We start from the raw sequence: 12,012 nt of genomic DNA, 5'->3' as shown, positions 1-12,012 counted from the left end.
CATTGCAAGTAAGTCATTCACCTTTTTTTTGAAAAATTAATTTTTTTGTCATTCAGACATGTTCCATATCCTCATTAATGAAGCACAATGTGTGCAGTATCACAATAAGTAGAAGATGGCATTCGTGTGTCATTTGGTTTTTAGGGTTCAAGTTTACAAAACATTTATTTTGGAGGAACAAAAAATAAATACAGCCCTAACATTCGTAAGTCAAGTTGGTGGAAATATTAATGTCTGTCATTTGTAGGCATTTAATTTACCACAACATTGAGGTGATGAAGTCATTTCACTCAGCAGATAACATCCCCTTCGAGGAACATTTCGAAATCCATATACCAAATCAGCAGCCTGAACAAGTACACGTCAAAAGTGGTCTGCCTCACAATGACTCCGGAGATGATATTCCACCCAAAGTACACATGTGTTTTGATAGCTTAAATAATGTAAAACAATTTTATAAAAATTACGGTATTAGAAGCGGCTTTGGTATTCGCACCAGGACTTCAGCACGGGGCGAAGACAATGAAATCAACTACATCAAGTTGGTCTGTTCACGCGAGGGAAATTATGTGTCTGCTATTCCTCCAGAATTGAAGACCGTCCCCACTAAAGCAAAACAGTGTAAAGCTTCAATCACCGCAGCAAAGAAAGACGGACAATGGTTCATAAGGAGCGTTGTAACTGATCACAGTCATGACATTAGTCCGAAGAAGTCAAGGCTAATACGGGGCAACCGTAAAGTTGATATGCATTCAAGGCAAACTGTTGAAACTAACGATGACGCTGGTGTCCGAATTAACAAAAGTTTCCGCTCTCTTGTGTCTGAAGCAGGTGGATATGAACACGTTAACTTCATTGAACGTGATGTTCGCAACTACATTGGTCAACAAAGGCGATCATTGTGTAAGGATGGGGATGGGCAGGCCCTTCTACGACATTTTTCAAAAATGCGAGAATTAAACAACGACTTCATCTTTGAAATTGACATGAACGAAGACAACCGTATATGCAATGTTTTTTGGGCCGATGCGCGCAGTAGAGCGGCATCTGAGGATTTTGGTGATGTTGTGTCTTTTGACACCACATATCTGACCAACAAATATGACATGCCTTTCGCTCCTTTTGTAGGTGTTAATCACCATGGACACTCCATTTTATTAGGTTGTGGTCTAGTATCAGTTGAAGACACAAGGTCGTTCGTGTGGATTTTTGAATGCTGGCTTCGGTGCATGTATAACAAACCACCGGAAGGAATTGTTACCGACCAATGTAAGGCAATGCTTAATGCAATTGGAGAAGTTTTCCCAAATACCAAACATCGATGGTGTCTATGGCACATAATGAAAAAAGTGCCGGAAAAATTGCAAGGTTACACAAATTACAAATCTATCAAGACTGAATTGAAAAGACTAGTGTATGATTCAATCACGGTGGGTGAGTTTGAGTTGGGATGGCAGGCATTTATTGGACAATATGATTTGACCACAAACGACTGGCTCACTACATTGTTTGACGAGAGACATTGTTGGGTTCCTTGCTATCTAAAAAGTCAGTTTTGGGCTGGAATGTCAACCACCCAAAGGAGTGAAGGCCTGAACGCTTTTTTTGATGGGTTCATTAATTCGGGAACTACTTTGCAACAATTTGTTGTGCAATATGACAACGCATTACGGCAAAACGCAGAAAAAGAATTTGAAGCTGACTTTGCTTCATCCAATACCACTGTTGCATGTGGATCACAATCTCTTATTGAGAGGCAATTTCAACTAGAGTACACGCACGCCAAATTTGCGGAGGTCCAGAACGAATTTAGGGGAAAGATTAATTGTTTCGTGAAAAGGGTGTTCGAAGACGGATGTCTGTTGAACTATACTGTAAGGGAAGAGTGGTTGTGGGAGGGAAAAAAATACCACAGAATGCATGATGTTGTGCTTGACACGCTGACAACCAATATCCAATGTAGTTGTATGTTGTTTGAGTTTAGGGGCATCATGTGTCGTCACAGCTTGTTGACGCTTGGACAAGAAGACATTGAGTGCGTGCCAGAAAAATATGTTCTCCGTCGCTGGTCCAAAAATGTTAGGAGGAGGCATAGTTTGATAATAGCGGGATACAATAGAAGTAATGATGACCCACGGATGCAAAGATACAAAATCTTATGCAAGAGGTTTTACGATTTAGCGGAGGTGGCATGTGACTCAGACGCTTCATCTACGATGTTGTGCAATGAGCTGAATTCTATTGCAAAAGGATTAGGTGTCCCTACCAAATCTAATCCTTTTTTACTTACCCAACAAGGTGACATTGAAGACAATGGCGGTGAACATGTTAAATCCCATTTGAAAATTTAAATTATTGACCTTAATTACATGTTAAACACAAAAACAGAGCACTTCATAGTTTAACACAAGGGCAACACGGTGACAATTGTGATTTGAATACATTTATGACTCATCCATAATTGACCGTTGAAAGGAATATGTGTATCCGTTTCGAACCCCTCAGGTCTTCCCATTAAACGGACACGACTTTTGATAACCCCTCACCCACTATTATTTATTGTGACACCCGAACCCTAATGGCAGCAAAGTTGAGATTTCCTTTCATAGTTAAGGACAATTTAAGCACCACCAGATTCGCATCATGGCCGGAAATTTTAGTGCACGTATGGGGGAAAACAATGATCGAACACAAGCAGTTTCGGAGACGACGGTATTGTGGACTTTCACCACCATCAACATTCATGGTCAGGTATGTCTTTCAGTTATATTCGCCCATGTCCTGAATCTTTGTAGGGTTCTAAATTCTTTTTTAATGCGGTTCCAAGTTTTATTTGTGCATGTAAAACTTCGCGTATGTCGATCGACATTTTTCTGCGGCATTTGAAAACAAACTGCAGGACCAATGGACTTTAGTTGATAATTTTGGGAACACCTTTGTGGTGACCTACAACATGGATACATTGAACCCAAAATTAACCAATGGATGGAAAGACCTAGAGAACATATACACTGACCAATTAGTCGACTCATATGTTCAGCTTCGTTACGTTGGAGGCAATCGCTTTCAAATAACATGTTTTGTCGGCCTATGTGAACCAAAGAATAAGGAGTCATTTTTATTAGGTGCTGCAACGCACCCTGGGACAGCCCTATACGCTGTGAAGTTGACGAAATCTCATGCACAAGCTAGCCATCTGGTAGTATCTATTCCTTAACTTCTTATGTGTTGCTTTCAAAACTGTGACTGCAATTTGGAGTTGACCTCATCTGACTCCATGTGTACTTGTGTTATTTGACTGTTTGCAGGACCTCAATGTTCGTTTTGGTGACATCATAAGAAGCCTACAAATGGATGTGGTTTACCTTTTGGCAACAAGAAGCGGAGTAGAGTGCAAACTGCTGGTTTCCCGGAATAAGAGATCAACCAAGTTTGGACAAGGGTGGAGGCAGTTCTGTGTAGACAATCAATTGAAGGAAGGAGACAGACTTGTGTTTGAGGTTGACCATGTTCAGAAACATTGCATAATTGAGGTTTTCATCAATGGATGCAATTGTGATGTCGCCAAGTCCATCAATTTAGACTAATTTCATAATGTCGCATCTAGCATTATGTTGTTTGAACAATTATGTTATCCAAGAAAGTTAATTATTTGTTCCCACCTATTGGATCCGTTTGTTTACGTTATTGGCTTTATGTTACAAACCTCATTCCTAAGTCATTCACTTAGACACTGATTAATTAAAGTTACCTATTTCTGATTGAAGACGATAGATGGGAGTCGTTGTGACTTAAGCGTTATTCCTATTACGTTGGTTAACAAATAAAGTCCTTTGCGTCACTTAAGCGTTACCCTTCTTCAAATAAAATAATTTCATGTAAATCGACCCACACAAGACCCCAAAGTTATACGTGGTACAAAAGCGGGGAGTTAGTCGTAGTTAAGTGGGGAGTACAGTTTAACTTTTTGAACACTGCTTCAACATTCAAGATAAATTAATCTTAAGTAATCTGTTTCGACGTTTAACAATGATGTTGCGCACTCACGACGTCTAATACACCAATCCAAATTCAATGACCGCAAGTGGGTGGATTTAATATGAGCACACAATTTCAATAACACCAGACGCCTATGTGGGGAGCAAGGAACCTCTACGTGGGGAGTTGAAGCAGAGTTTTGTGAACAGAAGTGCAGGACGTAGACAAAAACGATAAAAAATTGTGGTCAAGCGTTATTCCTATTACGTTGGTTAACAAATAAATTCCTTTGCGTCACTTAAGCGTTACCCTTCTTCAAATAAAATAATTTCATGTAAATCGACCCAGACAAGACCCCAAAGTTATACGTGGTACAAAAGCGGGGAGTTAGCCGTAGTTAAGTGGGGAGTACAGTTTAACTTTTTGAACACTGCTTCAACATTCAAGATTAATTAATCTTAAGTAATCTATTTCGACGTTTAACAATGATGTTGCGCAGTCACGACGTCTAATAAATCCTTTAAAATTATAATAAAATTCAAAATCACCTTACGATTTTTAATTAATAAAACCCATCAGGTTCTTCGCCATGTTTTATTTTATGGTAAATTATTTTTTTTAATTTCTTAGAGATTATAAGAATTAAATTTAATATTTATACGATTAATTACATAACTTATATTTTATGAATAATATTATCTCTGATCTAAATATTTGAATACTCTCCTTATTTTCCCATCAAAACATGTGTTTTATAATAGCAGCAGATAATCTCAAGAGACTATATAGTATTTTAGCTAAAACTGTCTTTGTGAGATTTTTTCTAAAATATAATAAATGTTATTCACATGCCTTTTGAACATGATTTGGTACATTTTACAAAACATTCCTATGATAATTATGTTACTAAGTTGTTGTTTTTCAATTTATGTACTTTATAAAATATTTGAGTGAGAATTTACTTAAAAAAACTTTAAATATAATAATATTTAATTCATAGTAAAATTTGGTAAGTATAAATTGAAATTTATTAATATTTAGTTATTTCTTGTTACATCCTTTATTTACTTTCTACCGTTCTTTTCTATTCATTATTTCCACATATATATTATTTGCACTTGTCTAAATTTTTTCCGTTATTTCCGGACCATGTAAGCAAAATATATTTAAAAATTTAAATCCTTCCATATCAAATTTAGAAGCTTCAATACTCTTTTTTGTTTAAATAACCTTAAGAGAAATGCACCATCTTTATAAATATTTTTAAAGGATATTCATTTTTTTATTTTCAAATATATATGTTTAACAAACCAGAAATTCACCATTTATATTTTATTTAATAAAAGTGGCACAAGCATCCATTCTTTACCGCTAAGTATCATGTTATTTATTTAGAAAACTTTTTATTCCTTTATCTTTTTTCTTTTCTTTTTTAAATTTAAGATCAGTTTAATTTTATTAAACCTAATAACTTATTGATAAGAAACAGGAAAATTTACCAGTATAAAAAACCATAAAAAAGAAATGTAAATAAACCAAGTTTTATCGAACATTTTCAAAGTTAAACCATGCTGATTTAGTCAACGAAAAATGGCATGCATGAATCAGATAAGGAAAGTGTTTTTATAATCGAAAGGACATGAGAATTTAGGGAAACACAGAAGGAGACAGGTGCAGTGTTTCTGAATTTACCGAAGACTTTTACGTGGCTGAACTGTTATTTTAATTGAAGAGTTTGAAACAGCGAAAAGAGAAGATTTCGAATTCGAAAGATGAATCTATGCCCTGAGAAGATCGAAAAGGAATAATAATAATAATTAAGAGATGACTGAAAGTGAAAAACACAACAGAACAACATTAATTAGTTGTTTTTAATGAATAATAATGGTGGACATGTGAAGGCAATGCATTGACCTAGCTGGTGGAAGAAACAGTTTCCACTTGCCCCAAGGGAATGTTTGAGGACCCCACAAAAATACCGAACGAAGTTGTGCTTTTCAGAAAATTTTTCTAAGTCATTGCAAATACTATAATTAACAGCAGGTGGATGAATGACATAGGGCACACTGAAGGAGTTAAATAATGAATGCAACAAGTGGATGAAAATTATATATAATATGTTATTAGGTTAGTAGTATATTTAGTTGGGGCAGGTAATCCAATTTTCAAAGATTTGTCTAATTATATTATGTATATGATCAATAGTATTATACATGTAATTGATTAACTCTATCTAGGTTGCATTAAAAGTGGGTGTGACATTAATTCCTGAATCAGCTAAAACACTGAGATCATACAACACTCCCTTGTCCTTCCTTTTCAGATTTCTTTTACTATAATTCCTCCGAATAATTCCACCAAAGTGCTTTCATAGTTGGAAGAATCTCAGATGTGATAATGAAGACAACAAAGCTGACAACCCACTAATTTTTGCACACACACACATAGAAAGAGTAGCTGGAAAGACCACAAAGCAACTCAACCAAATTTATAATTACAAACTTCCAACACCTAACTCTCTTTCTCTTTCCTTCATCACCCCAAAACTCCTTTCAACAAAACATTTCAAAAACCATAAGGTACAATCGAGAAGATCTCTTACGAGTACAAATTCTCTATTAATTTTTTTAGTAATTCTCTCAGAATACACCGATGTTGATAATTTAAATGTATTTTGAAGACACAGCAAAATAGACGACCAAAGCATCAAAATAAAACCAAATCCATATGCTTCATTCCCACATGATAGTTCAATGAATACAGGAATTGCATGTGCCATGGAGAAAAACAGGCCCAGTATTCACTTCTTCTTCTTCTATGTCTCTCTCTATATATATAATATGTAATTTAAAAGCAACCGAGATCAGAAGTAAAACCCTCACGTTCTCTCAGATAAACAAAGGAAGTGTGTAGTAATAATAATAATAATAATTAACCTTGTGTGTCCTATTGTTAGTTCTGAACAACTTCAGGCCAACGATATCCATATTGTGGAAAGAGAAAAATAGGGAAGATCAAAGATCAAAACAAAGAAAATATGTTATTTATTAATGCATGTTCTCTTGATTATTTTTTTTCCTTTGTCCTCCCATTTTTCTTTCTTACCATGTCCCTTCACCAATCATTCCAGTCCAATATCCAGATGAGTTTCCCTGTTGCGGTTGTTGTTGTTGTTGTTCTTTACTGTGTTCCACTTCAGCTGATCCTGCTGCAGCAGAAAGCTGCTTATTGACATCTCCAAAAGGGAACAAAACTCTGCCACCCCTCTCTTGGACCTGATGATGATCATATGATCTATTTCCCATCCCATCAACTGAGGAAAAGCTGAGGCTTGGTTTCACTTCTTGCATGGGAAACCCTGATGGGTAAAGGGCATTGTTGTTTCCTGAGTTTGGCATCAAGGAAGAAGGAGCATAAGGGTTCAAGCCCCTTGATGCCATGCTGGACCTCAGAAGCTCAAGAGCTGAAAGAGAGGCTGGAGCAGCAGAACAAGAAGGAGAGTTTTGGTGATGATGATGATGAGTGGTGTCACTGTTTTGCATCTCAACATAAGGGGAGATGCCATGATGATGAGGATGATGATAGTTGTCCATAGCTGGGAAAGCCAGGTTGAGATCCTGGCCACCATGTAACATTTTAGGGTTTTGTGAAGAGAGGTTTGGGGGATTTAGGTCAGGAAGCTTTGATGATGATGATGAGGATGATGAAGCTGTGATTCCTCCTGCTCCTGCTCCTGCTGCTGCTGAAGAAACCTTCTTGTTCTTCCTTGAACCACCTCCAACCGGAACGTTTCTCAGAGACCCTCCTTCTGTCCAATACCTTCTACAAGTCTTACAGAAGTATCTTGGTTGTGTGAGGCTGTAGTTGTTGTAATAACAGAACTTTGTGTTCGTCGAATTGCACCTTGGACAATTCAGTTGCTCTTGTGGTCTTGCTTTCTTCTCTAAAACTGGCCTTGCACATGAATTTGGACCCATCCCCTCCATCACTCTCTCACAACTCCAATGTCCTCAGAAACCCCAAAAGAGAGAGAACAAACACCTACAGTTACAAGTGTATCCACAACCACAAAAACTAAGCTTTATCCAACCAAATAAAACCACATGGTTCAGTGAGACAAAACTCCATACTGCTGGTGGTGGTGGTGGTGGTGGTGATTTTGAAGTTTACACGCAAGATTTTTGAAGATTAGTCAACAACAAAATCAAAGATACAGTACTGAGAACAAATACAAAGTTTTGAAAAATGTAAAGGAATCAATAATCGACAATACTAATAAGAAACAGTATCTTTTTAAGTTTTTGTTTGGTTTAACAAATGATCGCACACGAGCAAAAGGGAAAAGGGAAGAAAAAGAAAAAGAAAAAGAAAAAGCAGTGGTTTTGTATATAGGATTTGATGAAAAACTTGGTTTGGTAGAAAAAGATATAGAAGATGGAATGTGTGTGTGTATATATATATATATATATATATATATATATATATATATATGAAAGATAGAAAGAAGTTTGAAATGTAGTGGAAGTTGATATTTTGTGTCAGCTTTTGAAGAAGAAGGCGAAAACCCAGAATAAATAAGTGAGAATTGTGGTTGAAAGAGGGATGAAATTGAAAGAAAAAGCAAAGGGTGATTTGAGAGAGAGAGAAAGAAATGAACCTTGTTTGTCTGAAACTGCTCCTTAGTGCAAGAAAGAATGTTTTGGTTGGTTTGTGGGGTGGCTTTATGCGTAGCCTTACTTTATGAATGCAACAAAGGAAAAGGAGAAAGCGAGAAGAGAAGAGAGAAGAGAAGTCTCTCGTTTGACTACACTATCAATATCTCTTCACCATCTTTTAGCCTTTAAGGGACTCACTTTTTTTTTTTTGTTAGGATACTTATGAACATACACTTTACTATCATCATCTACTTCACTTTCTTTTTACATTTTCTATTACATCACTTATATCATATTTATTATTATTATTATTATTTTATCTTCACTTTCTTCACAGTTCCGTATTTTTAAAATTAATTTAGCTTAATTTGTTTATGTATACTCAATAATTCTATATTATTTCAGAGTTGATATTAAAAATGTAATTTAAATATTTTTTTCTTTTTTATCTTTCAAAACATCTCTTAAGAATAAAGTTGTGATAAAATTTTAATCTCTAAAATGAATAATATCTAATAATTGATTTAACAATGTCTCGTATAGTTCAGAAGTCAAAATTAAATGCACTTTAAATACTTTTTCATTTTATTTTTTGAGGTGTCTTTTAAAGATAAAATTATGACGAAGTTTCATACTCCAATATCCACACCGACAATACCTTGAAAATACGATCATTATTTTTAATATTTGTTGGACAGACTTAGATCGGGGCAAAATAAAATTATAATTTTAAAATCAATTTAACTTTAGCCAAGAAATAATGAAAAAATTATTTATTAAATCTAGAAATGGTCTGAATACTTATCCATTCTAGATTTGTTTCTTTTTTTCTGTTTTCTTTGGAGAATAATGAGAATGAATAATGAGAATGAATAATGAGAATGTACTGTTGAGTGTTTCAACTTTTCAAAAACTATAGACTCTTATTGGCTGTTCAAATAGTCAAACTTTCTTTTTCTCTAATCAAGTACTCTTTATTTTGGGCCAGAATCAAGGACTATATTCTTAAATTTTTAATTGAATTATCTCTTATTGGAAAAATATGTTCAATTTTATTTCTTTTATGCGTAAGTACAGGTTTTGGTTTGTTTGAATTCATATTGCTTTTCTTAAATTAATTCATAATGTCTTCTTCAATAGACTTCCCTACATGCATGTGTTTTCAACAGTTACACCATATTGCTTTCAAAGTTTCTTTGGTTTAATTAATGTTATATCTAAATGTAAATCTCAATATTTATTTTGTATAAAATCATTTTTAACCATATGTTATATTGTTTCCTCTTACAAATATTTTCATCATGTGTACATTCATCTATTTAATTTTATGGATGGCTAATGATCCATCATTATTTCTTAAAATCCAATGAATCTTCTTATCAATACATGATGGATCAAATTTAATTCAACCAAATTTTTATGGTTATTCTTTCTTTAAATTACCGCTTTAAATTTTTTTTAAAAATAGATTTTTCTATTTCTTTTAAAAACCTTTTAAAAGAAATGTAATTATAAACGTTTCTTTATAATCTTTTAAAATACTAATTTTATGGATAGATTGGATATTATGGGTTAAGTATGTTTTTAGTCTCTAAACTTTGATTCAAAATAAAAATTCGTCTCTGTATGAAATTTTGATACATTTTTGTCCCTAAACTTTAGAAATGAATGAATATAGTCCTTAGTCCTTTAAACTCAATTATGTTAACTTTTTTTGACGTGTCGAACGTTTTTCATTTTTCATGTTAGTATTAGAGTTGTTTACCCTGTTTGACACATTCCTGATTCAATATCTATTGAGAAATGTGTTCGATACCTAAAAAAAAAATAGCGTAATTGAGTTGAAAGAACTATATTCATTCATTTTTTAAATTTAGGGACCAAAATGTATTGAAGTTTTGGACATAGAGAAATTCCAATTTTAGATCAAAGTTCAATGACTAATAACATACTTAATCCCAAATAAATTTATTTAAAAAAGGATCAGATTGAATATTTTTTAATTAAAATCTTTCAGAACTTAAAAAGAAAAACTGTATTTAAACCGATCTAAACAAAAATTATCTGAATTATTAACTTTTGTCCATATTTTATTTTAGATGAATGAAAGAGAGTTATGTACTAACACAAGTTTCTTCGGAATAATATATTATTCTAATTTAAAGTTGGGTCCGCTTGGACCATTGGTATGTGCTAAACATGATTGTTGTTTTCAACTTTTAATGACTCACCCAGGTTTTGTTCTGCACTAACCACGTTATTTTTTTTTTTTAATTGCTTCAACACCTTCTTCAAACATACTCAATACATGGCTTGTTCCTGCAGAGGGACAAATAAGATAAGTTAGACACGAGTGTTACCTTACTATGTAGTCCGCTATCTCCTTAGTTGGCCTCTTCCCATTCGATACATGCCGGCTTGAACCCAGGAGGGGTTACCTGCAGAAGAATCTCCGAAGCTCAAGTAAGTCAAAGCTCTCAAGAGTCAAATCAGCAATTAATGAATGCGTACCTTTAAATGATGGGGTCCACGTGTATTTATAGACATAAATGACGTTCGACCATTTCATGGGCTGGGCCTTGACTTGGGTTCTAGCTTGGGCCCCAGCTTGGGCCATGAGTGGGCCTGGTCCTAAAGCAGTTTCCAGAGGTGTATTGAAATGGGTTAGCCTTCCAGGCAAGTAGTCGGTTTTGGCCGGCTACCTGTCTAGATGGCTAGTGCTGGTTGTGTCCGGATGCTGGATGGTATGTGGTTTTAACGTGTGTACTTATTTACTTGATTGGGCTTGGCTAGGTACAGTACATGGCTAATATAATTTTATCTATTATATATATTTTCGAAATTTTATTTTAATGTTTACATTTAAAAAGTTAACCTCTGATTTTGTATATAAGTTCTAACATTAATATATAAAAATTAATTCGTGCTGTCACACATATATTCGATTTTTATATGTATAGTAAAAATCAAATTTCTATTTGTTTGAATTGTGAAAACTCAAATCAAAGAGCTATATTATCTAGAAATGAATCTCAATCCATAAGTCAACTCAGTTTGTCACGACGATTTGTTTAAGTTAGGAAAAATTTTAATTATTTAAATGTAGGTGACTTATATAATTACAATAAAAATTTAAGTTTTATTGTAATTATTTATTATTTTTAATTATGTAAACTCATAATTTAATCTTGTAGATACTATAATATTATTAGATAATATTTGGATAATTTTATTATTTAATTTATTTGTTTGTTATGTAATTTGATATTTTTATCTTTAAATATTAATTTTAAAATAACATTTAGTAAAATAGGTTAATATTTTAATTGTATTATTATAAATAATGAGTCAAATTAATTTATTTTAATTATATAATAAT

At 33.8% G+C, this 12,012-nt stretch overlaps 2 protein-coding genes across 2 annotated transcripts; one reads left to right on the top strand and one right to left on the bottom strand.

Moving 5' to 3' along the window:
* Nucleotides 1–275: 275 nt before the first annotated feature.
* Nucleotides 276–2,351, top strand: LOC114165627 (protein FAR1-RELATED SEQUENCE 5-like). The gene has a single exon (XM_028050204.1). The coding sequence runs from the start codon at nucleotides 276–278 to the stop codon at nucleotides 2,349–2,351; it is 2,076 nt and encodes a 691-aa protein (XP_027906005.1).
* A 4,339-nt stretch (nucleotides 2,352–6,690) lies between these two features.
* On the bottom strand, nucleotides 6,691–8,810 carry LOC114167623 (dof zinc finger protein DOF2.5-like). The gene is made up of 2 exons (XM_028052733.1): nucleotides 8,636–8,810; nucleotides 6,691–8,019 (listed from the first exon to the last, which is right to left on the bottom strand). The coding sequence occupies exon 2, from the start codon at nucleotides 7,962–7,964 to the stop codon at nucleotides 7,080–7,082; it is 885 nt and encodes a 294-aa protein (XP_027908534.1). The 5' UTR covers nucleotides 7,965–8,019; nucleotides 8,636–8,810; the 3' UTR covers nucleotides 6,691–7,079.
* Between the last annotated feature and the right edge of the window lie 3,202 nt (nucleotides 8,811–12,012).

This window comes from Vigna unguiculata, chromosome 10 (genome assembly GCF_004118075.2).
Source record: "Vigna unguiculata cultivar IT97K-499-35 chromosome 10, ASM411807v1, whole genome shotgun sequence".
Taxonomy (NCBI): Eukaryota; Viridiplantae; Streptophyta; class Magnoliopsida; order Fabales; family Fabaceae; genus Vigna; species Vigna unguiculata.
Note: the sequence above shows the minus strand (reverse complement) of the source record. Positions and strands in the feature narration are given on the sequence as shown.

Bases quoted from the DNA above. Each gene is read 5' to 3' on its own strand.
- LOC114165627 (XM_028050204.1), top strand. From the start codon at position 276: ATGAAGTCATTTCACTCAGCAGATAACATCCCCTTCGAGGAACATTTC.
- LOC114167623 (XM_028052733.1), bottom strand. From the start codon at position 7,964: ATGGAGGGGATGGGTCCAAATTCATGTGCAAGGCCAGTTTTAGAGAAG.